Genomic DNA, 25,921 nt, shown 5'->3' with positions numbered 1-25,921 from the left:
AAGTGGCATAATAAGAGCAGTTTTTGGGATTGAAACTAAATGCAGCACCGATGTAGCGCCGGACAAAAATTGGTGCACGGTAACCAATCCTAACACTGGACAACGAACAAAGCGTAGCTGATCCTAGCATGAGATAAAGAATGAAGCATAGTAACTAAGATTGTAGCACCGCATAAAGTGACCTCATTCGTTACTTTGTGCTACTTGGTTGCAGAGTCAAGAACCAAGTGCAACAACCGATCATATAGCGACAACAAAAGTATTAATCATTTCACAAGAATGAAGGATCAGAAGATAAAGTTAACGTTCGGAGCAAACTTAGTTTCTCCATTCCGAGCTAGTATTTTTGAGTTAAAGAAGTACAAATAAATAAATTTGTTTATTTAACTATCTTCCAATCCTTCGTCATTATAAGGTAACTTTATTGAAGTATTTTTGATAGAACTAGAAGAAATTCGGTTCTCAAAAGTGAAAATCTAACAATGCCCCTAAATTCAAATCTGCATCGAATTACCCAAATATACACGGTGCAATTAAATAAATAAATGTGTATGACAATCAAGAAAATGAGAAATACAAAGAAATGTTTGAATTTTACATGTTTTGTTCGCATCTCGGAACACATTTGATCAAATTTAGAAGAAAATGGCTCGAATACAGCTCGTTTAATTGCTTTTCTTCAATTAAATCTTCTCAAATGTGACCCAAATTTATATATTTTTGGAAATAACATATGGTAACTGCCACAGAACTTAAATTAACCACAAAATTATGTGCCAAAGCTGTTTTCGGGAAGGAAAATTGATTGTCGTTAACTATTGCCCTTGCAGTTACGAATGTAAATAGTATCTTAAAATAGGAATTATTAAATAGGCATATAAAGAAAATGAATAAAGTATAAAAAAAAATAAATTATGCTTTACCAGAGTGAGCTTTTATGCTTTAAATTCCAAGTGTTTGAGCCTTTCCGGAGATTAATCCCCGAAGACGAATCTTCTCGGAGGATTTAATAACGACTCGTGTCGTAGGGGCAGAAGCCCACTCCGATAAAGCTTACTTTACATATAAATTTGAGTTTGCGTATGCCGCAGTTATTAAAATTCAATGCATCAATAACGTATTCTAATAGTAATTAATAAGTTTTAAGCACGTACATATTACATATATACAGATATCGGCACTTGCCGATCACAAATGCATACGCAAACGAACGTATAATAATCTCCTTTGTGATTATTAAATTAAAAATGCAATTTGTGGAATGAGCGGTCTGCATTTCCTTCTCTTCAGTCTAAGATCTCCAAATCATACCTGTTCAAAACATAAATGAGAATTAAATAATACTCTTCAGTTAAAAATAAAGAAAATGTTTCTTTGCAAAGATATAAACGTATAAAGCTAAACCCAGTGTCTAAAATACAAACCAAATATTTAAATATGTAAACAAAGAATAGACCAATGTGAATGCAGAAATTCCCTACTTGACCAACTCTTCCACATCATAGAAGGCTCAACACTCGGGCACTTCGTTTTTAAATTACTCGTGTAATGATAGTAAATAGGTTCTTCACACTCGAGAACCAAACTACCACTTACAGGAATAAATCTGTTCGGTGGACTCGAACTTCGTATATATGACAGTTATATCGTAAGTCACGACAACATTTTTTTCCTACCTAACCCCAAGTTCCAAACGGAATTTTAAAACGTGCCATTGAGAAATCAATCTCTTGTATCTAATGGTGCCACTAGATTTGAGGACGTCCCAGATCGAGTCGAACTCCGTCGGCATGTTTTCGAAGTTTGACAGTGCTTGCTTGAAAATAACGGCATTCTATGACAAAAATGCAAGAGAATGTCACACAAAGAATGTGGTATCTTTGGCAATTGTGCTCTACCATACAGAACTTTTGCAAGGTGGTTAGCAGCATTCTAATGTGGAAGAGAAGCAAGTGTTGACATGTCAGCACTAAATAGACAAATGGTTTCTAAAGGAGTTAGACATGTACAAAGGCATCGACCGGGCAATTGTGCATAGAATTTCAGACAAGATCTACACTTGCAAAATTGCAGTGGAATGGGTACCACACAAACTGAACGAAGTGCAAAAAGGGATACGAAAACATGATACGTGAACCTGCTACAATACAAAAATGGTAGAGACGACGTGTTGAATAGGATCACTGGCATTGTAAAACCATAAACCACATCTATTAACCCAAGCTTAAATGTCAGTCGGCTAAGCAGCAACATCCGTAATCATTGCTAAACCTATGTGAAGTTAATGGTTATCTGGAGAGGGTCATTGTGTTATTTTGTATGACACAGTCAGATAGGTCTTGCAGTACACTGTATTTGCAATCTGAAGAATAGTTTATATCATGTACAGGTAATTAGGGATAAACATCCATAACTGTTTCACAATGTTATCATTCTTCATGACAATGCTAGAGCCTTTACAGCAAACACTGTCAAGATGCCTCTATAATGCCAGCATTGTAAAGATTCCACCTTATCGGTATGATTTAATGCCTAAAGTCAAAAAGCCATTGCGTGGGTAACACAAGACACGTCTAAAGCAGCAAAGTACAAGATTGCAAGACTTGCCAATGGTAAAGCGAATGGTATTTGCCAAATTCTTTGTCGTCAGCAGCGAGCAATTGACAATTGAGAAGAATATTCTAAAGCTTCTTTAAATTTAACGTGCATATAAAATTCTTGATTCAACATTACTAATTGTGAGGTGAAGGAATAAAGAAATATGTGCAATGGTACATATTTCTTGCTTCTCTTACCTAAAATGTACAAATGTAACTGATCTGAGTAATGTTACTCGGTACGGTATATCGTGCTCTTTAATATGTAATATTTTGAAATTTTTGCAGCGCAACCTATTTGTCCAAAAAAGAATTGGTTGCCACAACTTACAAAGTAACCCTCATATATATACAGGAGCATAGTAAAGTCCTTAAATTTTATGTGCTGGAATAAGCATGAGTGGTGTGCAGTGTTTTTGATCAACTGTTCCAGCTTTTAAGTGTTTAGACATCCTCACACATCCTCATCATTGATGAAAGCAAAAGCTACAATTATGAGTGATGTATAGTTATAGTACAGTGAGTGACTATGCACTACAAATTGCATTAAAAGCCACAAGTTGTAAGAAATAGGAACAGATTAGAAAATACATATATGTATCGACGACAAAGCTTCTCATTGCTTGTCAGAATACTTCACCAAATCTACGTCTAATGTGCCGTTTCACTTTCTATGCTTTGTGACACGATTAGTGACGTAGCATCAATGGGAGAATACCAGCAAATTAGTACAGTGGACCTTCGTTATAGCACTGCTCACTATACCACGCACTTGGTTATAGCACGGGCGATGTTCACGACGCAATAACCTCAAACGTGTTTATACAGGTCCGTGCGGCGTTAGCGAGTAGCACATTTTATTGTTACTGCGTATTGAGTAATTGTGTATGTATCGAGTTCCTAAATGTATTTTGAATAATGTTTAATCATTGTATGCATGATGAGTAAAAGAAAAGCTTGACATTATTGCTAAAGTAAAGAGGTGAACCGCGTTACACTGCACTGCTCGGTATAACACAGTTCACCTTATAACGGCGGCTGTTGTTTCCCACCCGACATGTGTGTTATATCAGGGGTCCACTATTTCCCATTTTCTATCCATGCATGCTGGATATCCTTTTGTACTAATACAGTAGTGCTCTACGACTTCGTAATTGACTTTTTTCCATATTGCATATCGTTTTCAAGACAACAGCACTCACTACTGAATTTTATCACCTAGGCATGTCACTAGTGGCCTCGTCTCATAGCGCATAGTCGCTTTACTATAATTATACATCGTGTTTGTAACTGTAGCAATCCGCATTGTCAGTTACACGGGCATATAAAAACTTCACCGTTCACCCTTTTTACGGCATCACCGAATGGAAAACATTGACAGTGAATGACATTTATGGACATACATTCACATCCGTACTGCTTAAATTTCGATTTAAATGAAAATATATTCTGAAAATGGAAGAAAGTTCATTTAACTGTGTGAATTATGTATATGTATACATATACATAAATGTAAATTCACATAACTTGGATACATTAATTATAATACACATTTTTAAAATTATGCTTTCAACTACATCTTCATTCTTTCATCAATCTTTTTTAGTTTAATTCCTGTTATACATCAGAATTCTTGATACTTTAGTAGAAAATTCATTTTAAAATAACACCAGGTATGTCTAGATTATGCATTATTCATATTAAAAATAAAAATTCTTACCAATCCGTAATAGCTTTCGATAAATCAAATTTTGTTAAATCGATGGTTGCCTTTGCTAATACCCTTCCACGTGAAAACATGGTTCCAAATCTAGAATTAACGGTTATTTCCAAGCTGCAAGAGCTGACGTCCGTGGCACTCACTTCGAATTCGAGTCTGCCGACGAGAAATTTGATTTATATTTATGACGAAATTTGAAATTATCGTTGCTAGATCGAGACTTACGATTCGTCGTATACGGGGTTACAACTGTTCTTACAGACTTGAGTCTTTTGTTTATTGTCTTTCGTTCGATCCGGGAGGAGGTAAACTTTGACGTAGGGATCGGGTTTCTCTTCTCCTTCTCTCTGTATTAGATTACTAGAAAATAAATTATATCTTTGTTTCTATATCAAACTATATTACATTCCACTATTAAAATTCAAAAGTTAAATGTATTTATCATTCAAAAATAAGAGAATTTATTAAAATTTGGTATGCATATATGAATACCAGCCTAAAAGCTGTTAAGCATTGTTCTAAATGACCAACAAACCTAACCCAAACACCAATAGCTCCATATATCCTCCACTATAAAAGGGAATCCCTTCCCTTTTACAATGTACATTAATAGAAATATAAAGAATTGTTTAATTCGAGTATCATCCAGTTTTATAAGAGTATAAACACTACTCACACGACTTTGTGAACAACGACGATCAGTCTGTTTCTCGGAATGCTGTATCTCAGCGTCAGCTGAATTCTTCCCTCTTTGTTATCGTCGATGCTGAAAAAGTTAAGAAAGGAGGGAAACAAAATATACAGAAGATTAATAAAAAGAAATTAGCAAAAATTAAAAATTTGCAATAGATTATTGTTAATATATTTAATTAGTAAAGCTGCGTCGAGACGTTAGAAAATCAAAAGAAAGAAGATATTCGGAAAGAAAGGTAAAATAGAGTTAGCAGAAGTTAATTCAAGTAATTGAAATCTTTGTAATGGTTATAATTTTACAAATAACTCAAATTTAGTAATCAGATATTTCTATAAATAACACCGCTCTAAAAAGTAGGCCATAGGTGTTAAGTCCCCGAATATTAAGCTTTTTCTCAGCACCACAGCTTTAATAATCACGATTACTAAAATTTTCCATTGCCATTACCCTTCTTGGTGTCAAATAAGAGATGACCAAGTTTCAAACCTTGGAATGATCAAAACAGATCAAAACACACTACAAAAGAAACTAGATACTAAGCTTAAACAGTATTGGAGTTGACGAACAATGCACGACGAGTGACAATATAATTTGCACCGTACTCGTAATTTTATGTCCTATACTAGCCACACAAAAAAATAAATATAACAGGAAAAAAGTTTCGCTAATTGGATCATTGATTTGTTGGAATCACAGTACAAGTAACATTCTATGTGGCATAACATAAAACTAAGTCGAGTTTAGCGTGTGAATGGGTGAGAGTAGGCGCATAGTAGAAAGTTTTACACAAAAACTAGTTCTCCAGTCGGACCAGACACACGAGACTAGCTCCTACCGTATCGGACAGCACAAAAATCCAGAAAATCAAAAAGTAAAGACGAGAAACTTAATATCGACAGAATAGAATACGGAGATATCCGTCCGTAACGACCAAAACACCCGAAGAACATTACAATACCGACGGTAATGGTGGAAGTTTTCTAATAAATAGGTTTCTTAAAGTAAATCTAGGCTTATTTTTGTCATCAATATTTCATTCATACACTGAAGAATCCGTAATTAAGCACAGGATTTATTCGTGGAAATATTTACTCCGAGCGACACGCCAGACAGATTACTTCCATTCCCAAATTAAAAAGAACGAATTATCGAACGATCTGCCAGATTTTTCTTCAGACTATATTAGGGCTAATTCATAATTCAAAACAGAATGAAGTCGAGATTTTGAAATGCTCTACAGACTCCGTTACGGGAAACAATTTCTTAAAACTGAGTTTTCTTTTAAAAGTTTTCGGTATGCGGACAATAACAGTCTTCTTTCACGACCATTGCAGGTTTGGCTAGACAATAGGGAAGGACATGACATATCTGGCTCAAACTACTCATGAAAATTTGAGGTTCTGATCCACTAGAGCAGTAAACTGGCACCTTCTATTGCTCTAGTTCATCAGAACTTCAAATAGTCACAATAGTCAAAGCAGTAAAATTTGATTCGTTCAACAATTCTCAGATTATTCTGAAAAGTTCAATTGGAGATTACATAAACATTTGGAAAGAAGAATGCAATAAAAAGTGGAAAATAATTGCAAGAATCAAAGTTAGTTTTGCATATTCGGGAAATGAGAGCAGAAAATACAAACAATTTCTCCAATTTATCGACAATTTAGAGAAGACGATTAATCGTTCCGTCTTCCTTTGAGTCTGTATTAACTCGAAAGTCTGAAATAGTAACTTGATTATAAAAGTCACTCGTTTAATATCGAATGATTGTTTTTAAGATTTCTTTTGGTTTCGTGAATCAAATAAACATAGAACTTGTTTATTCAAGTGACTGTTTTGGGCTTTTAAATTAAAGAAACAACAACTAACCCATTATACATAAAGACACCAACCAATGTCGAATTATCGGGCTAGAAAACGGCTATAGCAATATTAATAATTTTAAGATAATTTGGAAGTAGAGTTAGGCGTTAGGCGCCGGCCGGGGTTGCGATGGCCGGTCGAGTGCCTTGGGAGGACGTGGGCGTTTAACGTGTCCCCGGCCGGCATTGTAATGGCCGTCGACGGTTGTAGCGTAAGCTTATATACACTGGAAGGGGAGATCAGACGGAGGTCCCAGTAGCGTAATTGGCAATGCATCTGCACGGTGAGCAGAAGTTGCGGGTTCGAGTCACGCTTCGGGCCGATTCTTTTCTTTCAGTTTAGGCCTAAATTTATTTAAATTATTTAATTAAAAATTCTAATCATTAAATTTAGCAAGAGTTGGCGCCTAACGCCTAACTCTAGTTCCAAATTATCTTAAAATTATTAATATTGCTATAGCCGTTTTCTAGCCCGATAATTCGGCGTTGGTTGGTGTCTTCTAAATTAAATTTTTATGTTCTAAACAGCAGTTAAACATTGATAAATAGCACAAAATTATAGTTCAGGGAATACTCTTAGAGGCATGCATAATCCTGGCTTAAATGTAATTATAAAGAACTTAAAATAGTTTTTAAAATTTACTTTGAAACAATCATTTAATACAAAAAGCATTTATTTTAAGCAAATAATACATATTTTTGCATAGAGTATTATTCAATTTTGTATAATATATGTATATATTAAGTATAACTGTGAAAAACAACAGAAAATTCTCAAAATACCTTAATAAACCTAAATTTAAAACTTATAAACAAAATTGTTAATATTAAAATACAATGTAAACAAATCATATAGAAAAAACAAAAAACTTTAACAAAGTTATGTAAATGTCGAGCATTTCTCTCAAAAAAACAATATCACAAATCCTTTTTCTCCTGTCCGTACCTTGGTGCGGGACTTTCTTCTTTCGACGTCTGATTTAATATCTCGCGACTGATTTCCGCGGTGTCCACGATGGGAGCGACGGTCGAGTGAATCATCTCTTCCAACGACGGAATTACGGAGCCCGTCGTCTCGGCTTTCTCGGATACGGATGCACTCTTCTCGCTCTCGGAAGAGAGAGAGAAGGTCTTGCTGACGGGCGAACCCTGGGGCGACTTGTGGACGGGAGAACCCTGTCTCGATTTACTTCCCACAGAGCCGGAATCTAATTTTTCATCTTTTGTCGAATCATGAACACAGTTCAATATCTGTTATTAAAATAAAAGATATATTAATATAATTATAGAGCATTTGAAATTCATAGTTATGTTAAAAATAACATAACTCCGTCTCAAACTATAATAATATGGCCTTTTTTCCATTTGTCACGGGTTTAGCCCAGTCTATAAGGCAACAGAGTTGCAAGATGGGGCTTCGCGTATCCAGACTGAATAGATGGCAGACAGTTAAGGCATCAACCTATCGCTCTGGGAACCCAGGATTGAATCCGACAATGCATATCAGGTCCCAGGTACATTAGGGGTGAGGGATGGACCCCAATAACCAGATTATACGCCTGGCAGAACAAACAATAGGTATAGTAAAAACACACTCTTACTGCCCTCGGGGCAAGGAGAAATAGCCATAAAAATTTCTAAGGAGAATCTGATTCAGATTGAAACTTTCATTAATCAGAATGACACACAGTATATGCACCTTAGCCAGTTTGGCTGTCGGGTCTTCTGGTGATGGGTTGTAACACAAACGCAATAGGTTTTGAAAAGATTTTTTTTTAAATTTTCATTCCAAAAGAAGCAATTTAAGTCAAATTTCATGTTAAATTCTATAAACTTAATTAGAATGGCTGAGAAATTTAATGACAATAGTGCCTTATTAATTTTATCGAATAATAACAGTAAGCCAATAACAGAAGCCAGAACTTGCAACTTAAGAAGTTAACTTAAGTTAACTTAAGTTACTTGCAACTTAAGAGTGATCTTCAGAGGAAAAAATAAAATATTTGCACAAAAGCCTTTAAAGTTTCTACAGTAAAGCGGCAATTACATTCATTCTTTTACGGCTTTAAAGCTATAAAAACATCAGAATTCTACAGTATACAGCTCACGTTCTACCCACACATGGGATATTACATATTGCAGGACATTATGGGGTATGACGGGGTAATCCAGTATGCAACATTAAACAATTCTTATTATAAATTTGCTAACTTATTTAAAAAGTTTCAAAATGCAACATTACCTTTAATTGCAGGGATAAAAATATTTTTGCATTGGATCCTGCCGAACTTAAAACAAACGGCTGTTCCAAATACATATTCGACTCCTTTAACAACTGTGATAAACGAATTTTTAGATAACCTAACGATTTGGATAATTTCGAATCCAAAACCTAACAAAAATAAAATTGTTAACGCTTAAAATTCTTTGTAATTCTCGTATAACGTAACAGATCTTTCGGACGACAAACCTCTACTTCCAGTTCCTGAACTTCCGGATTTTTGACAAGTAACTGAAAGCTTTCTTCCCAGACCGGATCGTTAGTTTTCGGACACGCAGAACTCGTCACCTTCTGTCTATCGAGAGTAAACTGAACCCAAGGACTGGGTTCACCTGCTGCTCTGGTAGCATTCTGTAGAAAACAAAAAATAAACTCTTAAAAAGAATTAACTAATTTTATTTAAAACATTAAATTTTTAATTCACTTACCGGTAAGTGTTTCGCGGAATCCAAAAACACTACTAACAAAGCCGACGACAGAGAATACTTCATTCCGGTGCTTCTATTTAAAGCGATTTGCTAGAGAATTTTACAAAATTATCAATAATTTAAAAATGTAATATAAAAATATTGAAGAAATTAATGTTAAACCTAAAAAAACATGTTTCGTCGGTAGTAAATGGCAGGGTGTACACCAGATCATAATTCCAAAGTATTCGATGTGTAATTTTTTCCTCTATAGTAAATTATTTACATATAGATTATCTTATATTAAGATAAAATTTCTCTGTAAATATTTTCCCGATGTTGCAGAAATTTCGTTAAATCGCAAAAATAGATTACACCCTGTCATAACTTGGGACGAAACACATACCTACATTTGGTAAATCCAAAGGATCGCTACTCAATGCAAACCAAGTCACTCTTATGTTGATCAGGCCGCTCTTTGTTTCTTCTAATTGCAGCCACTGAAAATTATTAAACCTTTAATTAACTTCTAAAATAAATATAATTCTAACAGAAAAAAGTGTTTTGTACAATACATTATACACGGCATTTGAAGAAGAATAGGATAAGTCCATACCCCGTCTTAAGAGATCGAGACGAACAAAATAGTTCTGGTAAAAATACACTTAAGGATAAACCACTTAAATTACACAATAACACACTAAGTTTATTTAAAATGCCTAGAATAAGATATTTGAATAAGTTAAAATATTCAGAAGCTCTGTACGTTATAATTCTATTGTGTTATTTCACCAAAAGAGAGGTCCAAACAAAGTCGAAAATACTTGCAGTTGCAAACCGGATGCACCGGAAGTTGTGTGGTAAGCATAAATTTGTTGGTTTATTTAGTTTGAATAAATAGAAAACAGATACAAAGTAAATACAATTAACCCAACAATTAATTCAAATACCAAACAAACAACCCGTTTCTTTATAAGGCTGTAAGGCTAAATAATTACTAAGCTAACTTTAGTTAGTAATTATTTGAAGTTGCCGAATTGTGCATTCGAGTGAGAATGGAAGAGGGGCGAAGGTTCTTATGTGGGCGTGACAGATACCAGACAGACTTGATGGTTACAAAAAAATTTGTCCAGATTTATTTATACTAAAAAGGCTTACAGAAGCTACTTTGAAGAAACTTTGTCAAAGGAAGATCGACGGAAAACGTGTACGTCAGACGTTCGGCATTACTCTTACTGTTCTTTGCAGGCAATGAGAAAAGTCTGTCGAGTCTTTTGTTTTTTCCTTAGAAGACAGTACGAGAGAAGCATCCTTTTCTGTTGTTCGGCAGCCCTAGGACAATGTCGACGGTCCGGAGAGGAGATCGTCTCAATCCGGAGAGAGCGAGTCAGAAATGAAGTTGAAGATGCAACCAAGTAAGGTCTGGCACAGAGAGAAATCGGGGAGAGAGCAGCTCTCTCTTCCTTGAAATTCGGGGATTTTTATTATTTTCCGTCCCTGATCCATTCCAACTGCTCACATTTCCTCATTCTCACTTTCTAACTGTTCAATCTACTGTTACTAAGTGTATAAGATCCCAACTTAGATCACAGGATGAGTCAAAATCGACATTTAATTCAATCTCAACCGGAGATAGTTGATCTTGAGACTTACATTTTCTAGTTTTCCTTTGTTATGTTTCTAAGGAAAAGGATTTTTTGTTGTTATTAATTTTTCCCTTTACGGACAGAAAAATATATTTTAAATATTAATGAATTTAGTGTGGCACCAGGACATTTCTGGAGCTTCACATTAATAATCCTTATAGCCACTTTACCTGCTCCATTTCATACTTTATACCCTATCATTCACTGGCATTTTTTCAATAATTCTATAAAAATAGAATTTAAGGCCTCTTCTATTGTTTTCCGAAGCCAATTTTCATTACCGACCTCGTAACTGATAAACTAAATCCTTCGTATGACTCCAAAAGATATGCTTTTTCTAAAATTTAACCTTTATTAAGACCTCACATTTCACTTGATATAGTCTGTTCTTTGATATACATTTATTGAACCTTCATTCATCTCAATTCTCTAAGTAATTGTATGATCTTCCAGAGAGAAGACCACTACCGTAATTATGCGTGAATTTTTGGCGCTACTTGATTAGGTAAATCCCTAGACATATGCTTATATATTGATATGGTTTTCAGTATGAATCTAGTAAAGTTGAATTTAAAAACGTTCTTAAAAGCATCCTTAAATTTCACCTTAAGGACCAGGAACTAATAGCGAGGCTGAGGCCAAAGTTTTAAATGTGAAAACGTGTACGTCAGACGTTCGGCGCCGCTTTCCCGTAAGCCTAGAAGTTTGGCAATGGCCTTTAAAGCGTCGAGCATGTTTTCACCAACTTTCCAAATGCCATCGAAAGCAGCACCAAACGTCCAACTTACACGTTTTTGCATTTAAAACTTCGGCCTCGAACTCGCTAATATATACGTATTCGTGTTATTAGCAAGTATTATCGGATTAAACACAATTACACCTATAGAGAGTTATTAAATCATCAAAATATAATATCTAACACAAAACTATCTAATTTACTTGTCGACATAAATATCAGCAAAGATACATACCATGTCATCCTTTCCTCTAGCTATAAGAGAGTTAATTGGTATTGATATCCTATAATATTAAATTTAATTCCGATGTAGTAAACATTATAAGAAAATTCTAATAAACATATCTAAATTAGAATAAGCGATACAATTAATATTTCGTTACGTAACTTAGTAAACGTATCGATCCCATACCTGCCGAGAAAATCGTCCTTGCTTCCTTGATCTTCGTCCATCACTTCGATTTCCAAAGCTTGACCGTGAAGTTGGTCCACAATAGCCTATATATACACTTTTTTAAATATCATTGTAACTGTACATTACAAAACAAAAGACTGACAGAACATAATGTCCAACACTAGAAAGGAGATTTATTTATTTGTTGAAACATTTAAATGTCAATGTTTTCATTGAGTAATTTCGTTACTATGCTAAGCTTTATGCAGTTAGCTGGTAACTCTAGAAGTACTAAGATATCCATTTGAATTTAACCTAACTCCAAAACTTTAAGTAATGAATATAATGTTAAAATTAACACACCGACACTAAAAATCCAGAAAAATGTACACTTTAATAGACAAACTAACATTTTTGATCGTCTTAGACGGTCGTCGTCTAATAAACTTTGTCAAAGGAAGATCGACGGTCATTAAATTATGAGAACAGAGACCGTCTCCCTTTCGGAAGTCCTTATGTGAAGTGTCTTAACCAAGATTTCCTCCATCCCAAGGGGATGGAGTTAAAACACTTCGTATAAGAACTTCTAAATAGGGGATATGGGCTCTAACTCTTTGTAATTGTTGCCAATCTACCGGCCGCAGAATTTATAAGGTTAAACCAGCGTTTCTCAAAGTGGGCAGTGAGTAAATCTATGGGGTGCTGCTGGAGACAGGATACCGAATGGTGACCAAAGGCAAAAGTTGGGGTCGCCGACAACTGTTTCCTTTCTTCTGTTAAACGGATAAGACGAAACATTGCATTTAACGGTTTCCAGATGTTGAAAACAATGTACGATAAGGGCACAAAGTGTGAGATTCATAGAAAAGTTTTCCTAAGAATATTTCGAATCCTTTTTCACACAAGAGAAAATGGGTTAGGGGGCATTGGGTATAACTTTATGGAACAAAGGGGGCAGTGGATTGAAAATGTTTGGGAATCACAACCCAACAACAACCATTTAAGACAATAAAATCTTTAGTTTTGTCTATTAAACTGGCATTTTTGGTGTCGGCATGTTAATTTAAACTTTATCCAATTTTACAAGGTGTTTATTTATAAAAACATTAACAAACAAAAGTGATTACTTATAACTAAAACTAAAAATAGTCACGATACGTCACACGAAAGACATTCCTAAACTGAATTATTTCTTAGACAAAGTTACAAGTCCTTAAAGCTTATATTTTATTTCAGATTTTAAATGAAAAAAAAAAAATCACTAAACGCGATATTCTCGATTAATAATTTGCTAAATATTTACCTCGCAGATGTAATTCCATTTCGGCGTAATGGTATTCTTTATTACAGAAGTTCTAAACTCTTGGGCACCCACTAAATGAGAAATTATCAAATTTATAATTATAAATTTTATCGTAATTCTTCCAGGATACGTTATTTATCATTTTGCATTAACTCTTTAATTTCTATCAAATAGAATATGCAAAACTAAAGCATAATTTAAGAATTTACTTACAAATTAACACATTTCCATTAGAAATATAGATGTTGCAAAAGTCTAATTACAGGTAACCCTTGATTAACATGATTATTTAATGACGAATTAACCCGATAACATATTAATACCTCGTGTTTGATGTTTAGAAGCATCTTTCCCGTACATACTAACTATTTTTTACTGTTTTTGTAGCATTATATCCTTTACAAAGCTTAAAAAGTAATAATATTCTTAATAAGCATTTTATCTGCAGACATTTTGTGTGAAATCAAATTGAAATGGGAAGTAAAATGTTTCAAAATAAGCTTCTAAACATAAAATACAGTATCATATTAGCAATAATATGTTAAATTTCATAACTCTTATTAAGTCATATATCTATGTTAAGTAAAGACACTAACACTTCTGCCACATAATGTATGTAAAGGGATTGTCAAGATTATTTTTACAGTGTAAATTTAATGAAATCTCACATTAAGCAAGGGATACCTACTTTTATGTTCTGAATACAATAAAATTTGCTTTAAAAGTACACGCAGGGTGCACAATAAAGTCCTTATACTGTATGTGTGAATGATACACAACATACAACAAACAATAACGAATTCGGCATAAAGATGTAGACGTAATGCTTTCTATTCACGACATTCGGGTATGCCAAGTACTATGTTGTAGAACTTCATAATAATGCCCTGCAAGCATGAAACATCACCGAAGTGAGGCTATTATTTGAACTTTTGTAGCGAACTTCATAATAGACTTTTTTCTATACCGCGCACTGTTTTCGAGACAGAAGCACCGGCTTCCAAGTTTTACCACCGGGGCACTTCGAGCAGTCTCGTGTCATAGCACACAGTCACTTTACTATAACTATATCTGCATGCATTCGTCAGTTATGCAAGTATACAAGGACTTTACCACGCACGACGTATAAGTGCATTTTTGCTATAAAATTAAACGACGTACGGAATTACCGTACGAATTATTCTTTAGAAATAAATTTTTACAACCGAGATTTCTCGAAATATTAATACATTCGTACACTTTTAAGATAGATAAAATGTAAAAACTAAGTTCAAATACCTAATATTATGGCATAAGGATCGGATTTTCCCATTCCCAAAACTCCGACGTCGGCTCTCACCAACTCTTTAGCTCCCAGTGCTTCTATTCTCAATACTCCCTAAAATATAACAACTAGTACATTAGGAAATTTAATTTGTACATTTGTAATTTTAAATTATAAATATCTAAAATTTAATAACAAACATGTTTTATTTACTAAAAATAATAAAAATTTCTCTCTTTTGGATTTGTGGACACAAACAGGATATTTTTCCCATCCCAAATCTGGGCAGGCCCACAATAGAACAAACGAATGGCTGATATATCCACGTCGAACCACTCGTAAAAATGTGTTTTATATTATTAATCTAATACAATATTTACAAATTGTATTTCTGGATGGTAGGGGGAAGTCAGAATTATCAAAAATACAATCAATATCATCTCTTATTTCTCAGAATGCAGAATAAGCATGCTTTGTATCAGTTATCATTCGTCTATTTGGTTGAAATACATTAAAAATCATCAATAAATAGATGTCTTTTTATAAAAATTAAGTGACAATACATCTATTTTTGTAATTTACATATTTATAATTAACAATACAGTAATACTTCGGTTTTTGTTGATTCTTTCAAGAAATATTTGTCTCCGTTTTTGTCGATTGCCTCGGATTTCGTCGGCACGCTCGCTGCTACCTCGCTACTAATTTTGCGAAAACAAAGGGTGACCCACGTGTTTTCCAGCACAGTGTGGCGTTATTTCTCCTTGTATGAACATTACCCCACGACGGCCCATCATTGCCAAACGGCCCCGTTCCCCAAACACTGGGAGTTCGGTCGTGGGTTCACGCTTCGCCGGGGCGGGCTGGCCACGTGAAGTTTTCGGGGTTTTCTCCATGTCTGTAACACCCGAATAGGGGCCAGTTACCCTTAAACGGTTTTCCCGGAAGGCATTATTCCCCTCGATACGACCATCATAAACGCATACGACTACTATTACGTGACAATTACGTCACACTTTACCACGGGCCGATAGAGACTAGAAGCTCACGTCCAGCTAGCTTCTACAAGACAAGACATTACCCCACGTGTGTAGCCGAACAATTCCATTGCTTTCATCTTAATGATAATTATCTTATCTTTAACCTTAATGCTTTTATCTTTATGCTACTTAGTCTTTTATGTTAATTTCTTATTGCTTTTAGTATTTAACAGTGTATTAATTCTCAATAAAATGTGTTTTTGGTATGTATTTTGGAGTATCTAGAAAGAATTAATTGGATTTACATTAATTCAGATGAAAATAATTGCCTCGGTTTTCGTCGGTTTCGGAGTTCGCCGATTGTTTTCAGACGGATTATCGACGAAAACCGAGGTATCGTCGTAAGTAATTTAATATGTATATTTTAGACCCCACTTACGTCCGGATTTGGCAATTTCAAGGTTTTCGACGGAATGTCGGATATCAACGGCACGGTAATTTTGTTCGGAAGAACCATGAGTGCCGCCAATTGGTCCATAATGGCTTTACGTAGGAGATCACTGAAACAATAAAAAATTCTGTCTTAAATTAAAACAATTATTATATTATATATCTCGTTATATGGTAGATTATTTTAAAAAATAATTAGTCCAAAAGTGAAGATCAGACAGAAATCATAGTAGTGTAACCAGTAATACTCATGCATGGTAGGGAGGAGTTTTTAATTTTTGCTTAATCATCTTGTTTCATTAATGTATTAATGTACCGTATAGGTAACTATTTCATTATATATTAATTTTGTTTAAGTTTCTAGCAGTCTATTGTATACTTTAGACCCCTGGGAGGTATATAATTAATGAGTTTGAGGCATTTTGATGAATTACGGGTATTATACAAGACCACTGGAACCAAGAGCACTAGAAATTCAGTGGTGTACCTATATTTGGTTTGTAATTGATGGACAAATTTAATTCTGACACTAAAATGCAAAAAAGACATAAAATTTATTTTGCTTAGTAATTACACAGTGTATTCTGCAGACTTTGCTGTTAAAAATCCCACAAAGTATACATTATAGCATTTTGCATCTAAAATGCAATAATACAGTGCAAGTACTGAAATATTTTGTTCTTATAGATGTCCGATATTGCATCAATATACTATAATGGTTTGCTGTTATACGTGTGTTACGTTTGGCAAAATGCTGCCCGACACGCAAGGCATACGTAAGCGTTACACCAAAAGCTAAATGTGTGTTACATGAATATGTTTTTAATCAAATATGAAACAAGTTTTATAATAGTAATAAATATAAATTGCAGCATACCTTAATCCGGGAATGTCGAGGACATCTGCTAAATTCGTGAGATTAAAATCGATGGCCTGAAAAAGTATAATCTTAAGTATTTGTTCTTTAGTTTTTCTATTCCGAATAATCAGATTATTTTCCCAATTAATCAAATGAATACTTTATAAAATTTTATTTTCGACTCGAATCGAGGGTGCCATTAGAGCACGCGTCGACGAAGTACTCCGGTTCCGTCAGAGCACGGCCCAATTGATAGTAGCAACATTCGTGTTAACCTGCATTTTTACGTCAACCAGACTGGTTGATATCGAAGCTTGACTGCACACTTTAACTTTATTTTTCAACAGGACGATGCTGCGACACATTTCCATCCTGCACCATTACCCGAACACCCATACATTGTTCGATAGGACACGCAAGAGAGATTGACATCTTTTTTTATAGTTCTCCCGTTTATCGGGTCCGAACAAGACACGTAATTTTTACGTCAATTGGTCATAACTTGCTGCCAGTCACCATTTGATATCACCGAGTTCAAATGGCACATTTACTTGAAGATGGCCTAAGTGTTTAAAAGTTGCAAGCAATCAGTCTACTCACACTCAAACAAAAACACTCCATCTTCTACTTGATAACATACATTTTATTTATAAGAAACCATTTAGTATGAACACTAATCTTTAAAGCATCCCTGCCAAAACTCAATAAAACAAACTACTAAATTAGAATCCACTAAGAAATGGATAAAAATCTGGAAAAACTTTTCAGCATTGAAATTTTTCCTTAATAATCTTATAAGGATATTGAAAATTGGCCCCTAAGGCAGTCGGAATCTGACACCGATCTTAGTTATATTGTATAAGCGACCAGAAGCATAAATATTTAGAAATCACTCTGGAGTATGATAGAATACGTAAAATAGACGGTACGCTACTGATCAGATGTGTATCTCTGATAAACTTGTTGCCTTTTTCCCAAAAAGAAAATGCACTTTCTTCGGTTCCAACAAAGTATTTTGCTAGAAATGAAAAAGACAAATTTCTTTTTGAGACTTTTTGGGAAGAAGTGAAGTCGTCTTCGTGCAAAATATAAGACTAATTACAAATTTTAATGGGATGTTCAAGCAAAACAGATTCAAATCACAATCATCATAAATCAATATGAAATATCCAAGTATTTAAATTACATTATTTAATTTTTCTAGGACAACAATTATACGTATGGATGAAATATACAAACTATAACTTAATAATACATAGAAACACACCAAATATAAATATGTAACAAATCACATCATTTGTCCATTATCTGGAATGATGGAACTGTACTGGGATGCCCATTGATGTTAGGCCAGGCCCACAATGGAGCCACCGGTGGTAAGGGACAGGCCCGACATATCCAGATGGACTATCCCCGAAAAATCCAGGAGATTTTTGATCTTTCGACCCATTCAGATTCAATCCCGGATCCCATACCTGTAAGTCGCCACCCTAACCACTCGGCCATCCGGCCTTCACTACGTCTTGATTGTCGCCGGTCAAATTATTTTTTTTACCGTAAGGACGTCAACGTAATGCAAATCATTTCTTCTAACATACTTTTATCCCTTTCAAACAGTATTGTGATATTATCTAATATTATTCTCTCGGAGTCTCTCCAATACGTGGCACGAGCAACATTGCCGACGTCGAGTCTCGCACGACTCAAAAGCCATACAATATATAGCCTATTGTATATAACAATACGCTACATACATTAGGAAACAAGTATTTTAATAATTTAAATAAAATTTATTTCTATGTTTAAAAATTTAAGAAGAATACTTACAGGATTATTTAAGAAAAATACTGTGACAGCACCAATTAGGGGCATCTTTTTAACTAGTGGCTTCAAAACTACACGAACTTTTCCATTAACCTAAATTTAATAAAGTACACAATGTTAATGAAAGAAAAAAGCCACTTTTAACAGTCGTTTAAATATAAAACGAGCAGTTTATACAACATTAATTAAGTACTGCTAGTTTTATTTTTATATGTAAAATAAAATAAATGCTTTTTTCCCTTCTAGCCATATTATTTCTACAACAATACCAACATCTGTTCCCTGTATGGAGAACAATCAAATTTGGCTGCATTTTATTATCCTGCTGCCATGCAAGAGGATTGTTGTTGTCTATAGTTTTTTTTAAGAATTTTTGGGTTGGGTCATAGTCCGGTTCCTACTTCAAGAGGTCTTTGCAATCCATGGAGTGGATACAGCATGCAATAATAAACACCATTAGTCTTCTGATATATTGATAAACTGAAAAACTATATGACATTTAGTATGCAGGAAGACTGTATATATCAATGACCCATAATAAATGTTAACGGTTTTGTTAAATTGACGTTATACGGGGAAAAAATGTCTGTTGTAATCGCCGAAGGATTCGTCTATACTTATTTAATGACAATGAAGAACTGATAATGTTAAACTGAATAAATAAATGAGATTGCAATGATGAAAACTCAGCTAGCACATAATTAAAAAAAGAAATGTTGGCAATTTAAACTCCTGCGCCATGAGCAAATAATAATTAGAATGATTAATGTTTAAAACGTTACAACCGAAAAGAAGTGCATGGCATCAATGAGAATTTGAAGCTATTAATGTAAAAAGACAGCCGTAGAATGTTCACTTAACTGAAGATAATGACGAATACAGTCGATTCTGTTTAATTGGGCCAGCAGTTAATCGGGGCAGCCGCTTTATTGGGTCGAATCTCGGAGAACGGAAACTAAACTAATAAATTAATACATGATTTAATCGCTTAATTGGGACGGTAGCAGAAAAGGAATTTAGTAAGTTTTGTTATATTTTAGGGATCTTCTGAAAATATGTAGACACTACATACACTAATGTCGTGCAGTCCTAACAATTGGCAGAGACAAAGCTATTTGGTCTTTCGCTTGGGTAGTTCAGTTTTTCCGGAGGTGGTCACCGTAGCAGAACGTATCACACGGGAATCTCGTCCGAGACGGACCCGAATGCGAGCTACCGACCCTGCTCTGGACTAAACCGGACAATCCCTTTAAAAGTGAAGGGACAAAGATCGCCAGACAATTTTTCAAGGTCTCTCGACCGAGTTGGAAGACAGGTAGAGTTTCCTCGGAAGGTATTGTGTGCATTATTACATCTAGATTCGAACGGCAGCCATCCGATCGTCGAAACCGGCATCCAGAGCAGACGGATTCTATGGACACTCCTGCCAAAGTGGCCCATCTCCGAGGAAACCATGCTCAAAGGAAGACCGTCGGGTGACTTTTGGATGAACCCTTTCCTCTCTCCCTTTTTAATTAGAACATGTTCTATCTAAAAAGGAAGAAAGGAAAAATTGTTTAATCAGGAATGAATCGAACGGTCAACCCTCGTGTACGTTATCAATTGTCGCGAGTCTGGCAAATTTTTAGTACAAATATTTTTTTTATTTTGGTTTAATAAAGCATTAAAATAGGTACCTAATTATTATTTTTTACCTACGTATTACATATTTTATTTTAGAATTTATTATTGGCTCGTTTAATTGGGGCAAGCACTAAATTGGGCAAAAATAGATTAGTCCTAACATGTCCAAATTAAGCAGAATTGACTGTATATCCAAAACTCTAATGTTTCCAAATACAACTCTTGCACATAAAAATAATAACGGGAATAAAACACTACGTTGTAATATTGATGTGCCTTTACAAATTGCAGAGGCATATCAAAACAACAACCTTTTGTGCCTTTTCAGCCTCTCACATTTTTGTTTTCATGATAAAATATTCACTTTTAAGAAGAGTTTATTAAGAAAGATGTCATCACCTGGCTGCTCCATATGATCATCAGGCCCAATCACACCATTTTTAAAATTTTTGATACTCCAGATCAATTTCTTTACAGAATTTATACAAAATATAATTAGTAATGAACAACGAGATGAAATCACTAAGAAGTTCAGACCCCAATGTGACAAGGTATAACCATGCATTAAGTCTATAGTACACAAAATAAACATCTTCCAACTATTAACTCTGTAGTGAGTAATACACAGTCACAAACGAAAACCTTTATATCAGTGTTGTATTCGGCAGATACCCACTAACGTTTTTGGCCTCCAGCAAGACCTTCGGGTTGAGAACTAAATGTCAACCCCCTCCAGACCATCAGAATGATGCTGCCCGAGTTATAAACATAGTACATGTCGTGATTTAAGACGGGGAGACGATTGCACAGGCACGGAGGTACCCGTTCGAGGAATTTGAACAGAGACGAGCAAAGGGCTGAAACGCGACACGTACTATGTTTATAACTCGTGCAACATCGTTCTGGCAGTCTGTAGGGGGGACGACATTTAGTTCTCAACTTGAAGGCGACCTTGGTGAAGGCTGAAAACATTAGTGGGTACCTGCTGAATACAACAGTAATAAAAAGGTTTTTGTGACTGTGTAGTCTGTAGTACAGTATATGCACATAGATATTATAATAGTGTGTAATATTTGCAGTATATATCTAATAACTTACTTGAACATCCTTAATTCCGGCTTTCATCCTTTTCACTTTTACCTGAATGTGACAATCACCCGAATACCTAATTGTAGTCGTGGGCATTAAAAAAACGGCATATACAAATAACATTAAACGTCAAAAATTATGTAAAAAAATAAACATTTGAATACTTACATAACTTCTAAATCCATTATAATTTCGTTTCTGGCAACATTTTCTTGATAAACTTTAATTCCGCCAATTCTGGGAGGCTAGAGATTGAATACATAATCATAAATTAACGAATTTACTTCTAAAAATAAATGTTATAAAATCTTTACTTAGAAATAAATAATTATGTATAAAACTGTTGTTTGTGGCCTCCGAATGCATCAACATCTTCAGAATCACTCAAATTTCAGTTATAAATATTATAAGGAAACGTTCGAACAAGGCTGCCAACACAAAGATCTTGCACACGAACCTGCACTTGACATACAATTGCTTGCCGAGGAACAAATAGTTTGATTTTAGGATACTTTGCCACCGTATAAAACTAATAAGAGTATTATTACACCAGAATTTTCAGACAAAATTCCAATTTTAGTGCACCAGAAGATCGACATTCTCGTCATTTAAAGCAGTTGCAAGCTACCCAAAATCCACAAGTAGCCCCCGGGCTTCGGCAACAATTCTATTTTCCCATTTTCTGCTTCGCGCAACCTTAATTAAGCTGATACTTGTAGCAAAAAGCAATTAAACTAAAAATTCACAAGTTAGTTATCCATTTAAAGATTAAATAACCCAGTAAATCGGTAGAAAATATTAAAAATTATTCAATATATCTTAAGAAACTTTCATTTTTGATGGGATAGAATATTCACGAAGGGAAGAAAAAGCAAACAGAAAATTAAATTTATTTATTAATTTTTTTAATATAAAAATATAATTTAAGTTAAATAAATTTCACATCTTATTTCAACGTGCAATCATCATCTAAATGTAACTAAACTGAAGTTAATAGCTGCAAATTACTGCAAGGTCACTTATGGCTTTGTTACGTTCTTAATTTCTAATAAAATCCAACACCCAGACGCATTTTTTACAGGCTCGACTTCAAAAATTCCATCATTTCTCTACTTAATTTTTGTATTAAATGCAAATTTTTTTCTTATTTATAGTAACCGAAAGGTACGACACGGAAAGTATGCACTTAATACATCATAATATCATGTAACATTAATTTAAATTATAAAATTGTAATAGAAGTAATTAATTGAATTCTTTAATTTTTATAATTACTCTTGCGTATTTTAAAATTTAACATCATTTTAAAACTACTTTTTAAACAATTATGTTTAATTATAATAAATTTTCGATCGTCGGCAACGTATTAGCATTTATTAATGATAATTAAGAAAATTAGACGTTAAAAAGGTATTTTTTAAAAATTAAATACACTTTAATTAAAGCATTTGTTCTCTGAGTGAAAAAACCATTCATTGAAATGATCTAAACGTGTTTATTTTTAATTTCTCAAGTGGATGAGATCGAATTACTGCGATTTAAATTGCAATGCCGTACGTTAATTTATTTTCTTTATTGGCAGATATATCATTCACTTGGCTTTTTAATTAATTCTGTTTAAAATCAAAGTCTGTCTTTCAAAAAAATTATAGAGTTGCAGGTCCAAAATACGCTCTGAAATTTTCCAGAGTGTAATTTAAACTTTACTTGAATTAATTAAACTTTCCAATAAATAAATAAAAATTACAAATCAAATTTGCAAACCGTTAATTAATGTTCATAAATCTGCTTCTAATCCAAACGATTTCGGTTAATCGGCAAGGATATTAACCCGCAGAATTTTTATCAATCATTCTAATTCTATGCCAGAGTTTTTGCTCCTTTTTTAAATAAATTACTGGATTGACTGCATAATTTTTCCAAGATTCAATATGTTCAAAAATACACTGTTAATAGCTGTAAAGTATTGGCCTTTTAGCAGAGAGGGAACAAAAGAAGCACGACCTTGTCGATTGGATCCACTGCGGTCGGGTAATATACCACTTGTAAGGTGTTGACTTATAAACAGAGGGAAAACAAAGAAAGAGCTCATTATCGGACAATAGGCTGCTTGCGGTATAAAAAAACTACTAAATGTAAACAAGTGGTGGACGTTAATGTAAGCTCTACTCTTGTCGGATAACGGCAAACCCGAGTGTAAGCTGTTCACGAAAGAACGGTTTGTGATTGGTCAAAAGTTTTCTGTCCAAAAAACCCTTAAATAGCGGAGCAAACGGGAGAGGGAGGAGAGAAGGGCAAGAGACTGGTACGTGGTAGTCTCGAGCACTTGGAAAGCTCACTGAGCGTAGAGAGTTCTCCTCTGGTAAACATCTCGGGGACAGGTTAGTGCGGAGACTGGACCGACCGTGTAGTTGAGCAAACTCCACAAGCTGACTGAGGCCTCTCCAGAGTTTAATAGTTCCCAGAAGCCAACCCAATACGTGAGACACCACACTTTGTTATCCTATATATATAGTATGTTGTCAAACTTGTACATTCTATGTATTTTGTTTTGTAAATAAACTATAAATATTCTCTGAATTGAGTGTGGAGGTATACTTTCCATTGAACCTGAATCAACTATCAGATCGTGATATATACAGAACCCAACTCAACAAGACTGAGTCTGGGAAACAACATCACTAGATCTTCACGACATCTTCACTATAGCTAAAAATAGTAATAAATAATTGTTTAATTAAAATGTGAATAATTGCCGATTGTTTATATTATGCAAATGTCGATTAACGTAGTTTTTATTAATTAATTTGATTTAAATTCAATTGCAACACATACCAAAAATCAATAGTAGTATCTTACTGGCGTCCGCATCGAAATATAATTTAAATAACTACGTCGTCGACGGTTTGTGTCGCGACGCGTGATGATGCCGAACGATCTCGACGCCGATAACTTCCGAATCTGCAGTCGTGTCCTCGATAGGTTTGACTGTCAATTTCTTTTAACTCAGGCAGTATAAAGAGTCGACGGTCTGCGGATGGCTCTCGTAGAGTAGTTTGTTCGAGTTATCGTAAGGTAATTGAGGTAAATATGGTGTTTGATAGTTTGTTTGTAAACACAGACATTCAAAACCTGAGGTTTGGCCGTATTATAGTTCAATAAATTCAATGATTAGGAGCTGTCCATAAATTACATATTGCACATACAGATGGGTGCGTATTCAGATAAATACTACAATGCATTAAAACAAGCTACACATATTTATAGAAATATAGGGGAGCAGTCGGTCGGGAGGATTACTTCACAGTGTTAAATTACAAGGGACGTTATTACTCTATATAAATAGCTGCTGCAGTCTTTCTAACTGAGACAAGGATCTCTCTAATGTTCTCTGGCTGGAATCTTTTGGAACTCAAGGATTATCCTTCACGGGATCTGTTCTTCCTTTCATTTTTTGGACACTCGTGTTTCTTTCTTTGCTGTATCTGGGCGAGTCTTGCTTTATTTAGATTTACTTTGTGAGATGGTAACCTGTACCCTTCAAGGATACTTGATCGGGCCTAAAACATTTTTGAAGGGTTAAAGGGTAATATAGCTACCAATGGTGCAGGGAGACTGGGAGAGTGAGATCATTCACAGAATACTACTTTGCAATTCCAAAAACTCACTGACTTAGCCATTTTACATTGTCTTCTGTTTTAATCTTGATCAGGATATGCATTATGTAATTTCAAAGTAGGAATTATGGAGCATCAAGGGAAGGGTGAAATATTATTTGAAAAGTATAAAAATAGTATTACATAATTTATGGATAATATGAATTTAATATAATTCAGTTCGGCAACAAACTATCAAATCTCCATCATCAAGCAATTTTATGATGCATTTTCTCTATTTTATTACACAGATATTCAATTACAGTAGAGCATCATTTGTCCGAAAGTCGGTCAACCGAAACGTCGCTTAACCGAAAGCTTTCCAGTCAGACTGTGTCGTGCCAAATCGAACATTTTTGATACTAGATTAACTTCTAAAGTATAACTTTTTGTTTTTATATTTTTCAATATATTTATTTTGTTTGTACAAAATAAAGGAATAATTTTTAACGATACAATAGCCTCGATTATTAATATAAAAGTTTTCATTAGGCTTAAAATAGACGAAAATTCAACGTGAAGTGACACGCAACAGA

The 25,921-nt window shown here is 34.5% G+C and overlaps 1 protein-coding gene across 1 annotated transcript in view; it reads right to left on the bottom strand.

The window, feature by feature from the left end:
* Positions 1–479: 479 nt before the first annotated feature.
* Positions 480–25,921, bottom strand: part of Esyt2 (extended synaptotagmin-like protein 2) — a 37,143-nt gene continuing 11,701 nt past the window's right edge. Inside the window, exons 4-21 of the mRNA XM_067270990.1 lie at positions 21,898–21,974; positions 21,739–21,805; positions 19,021–19,110; positions 17,212–17,267; positions 16,324–16,444; positions 14,919–15,018; positions 13,641–13,711; positions 12,356–12,441; positions 12,179–12,227; positions 9,972–10,061; positions 9,583–9,672; positions 9,344–9,505; positions 9,116–9,265; positions 7,820–8,124; positions 4,994–5,083; positions 4,543–4,677; positions 4,318–4,473; positions 480–1,311 (exon numbers count right to left, since the gene is read on the bottom strand). Of these exons, the coding sequence (XP_067127091.1) occupies positions 1,287–1,311; positions 4,318–4,473; positions 4,543–4,677; positions 4,994–5,083; positions 7,820–8,124; positions 9,116–9,265; positions 9,344–9,505; positions 9,583–9,672; positions 9,972–10,061; positions 12,179–12,227; positions 12,356–12,441; positions 13,641–13,711; positions 14,919–15,018; positions 16,324–16,444; positions 17,212–17,267; positions 19,021–19,110; positions 21,739–21,805; positions 21,898–21,974 (1,920 nt within the window). The 3' untranslated portion in view covers positions 480–1,286. The remainder of the gene's footprint in view (positions 1,312–4,317; positions 4,474–4,542; positions 4,678–4,993; positions 5,084–7,819; positions 8,125–9,115; positions 9,266–9,343; positions 9,506–9,582; positions 9,673–9,971; positions 10,062–12,178; positions 12,228–12,355; positions 12,442–13,640; positions 13,712–14,918; positions 15,019–16,323; positions 16,445–17,211; positions 17,268–19,020; positions 19,111–21,738; positions 21,806–21,897; positions 21,975–25,921) is intronic.

This window comes from Centruroides vittatus, unplaced genomic scaffold, assembly GCF_030686945.1.
Source record: "Centruroides vittatus isolate TY-2023 unplaced genomic scaffold, ASM3068694v2 contig_390, whole genome shotgun sequence".
Lineage (NCBI taxonomy): Eukaryota > Metazoa > Arthropoda > Arachnida > Scorpiones > Buthidae > Centruroides > Centruroides vittatus.
The sequence above is the reverse complement of the archived record's forward strand: the minus strand, read 5'-3'. Positions and strand labels throughout refer to the sequence as shown.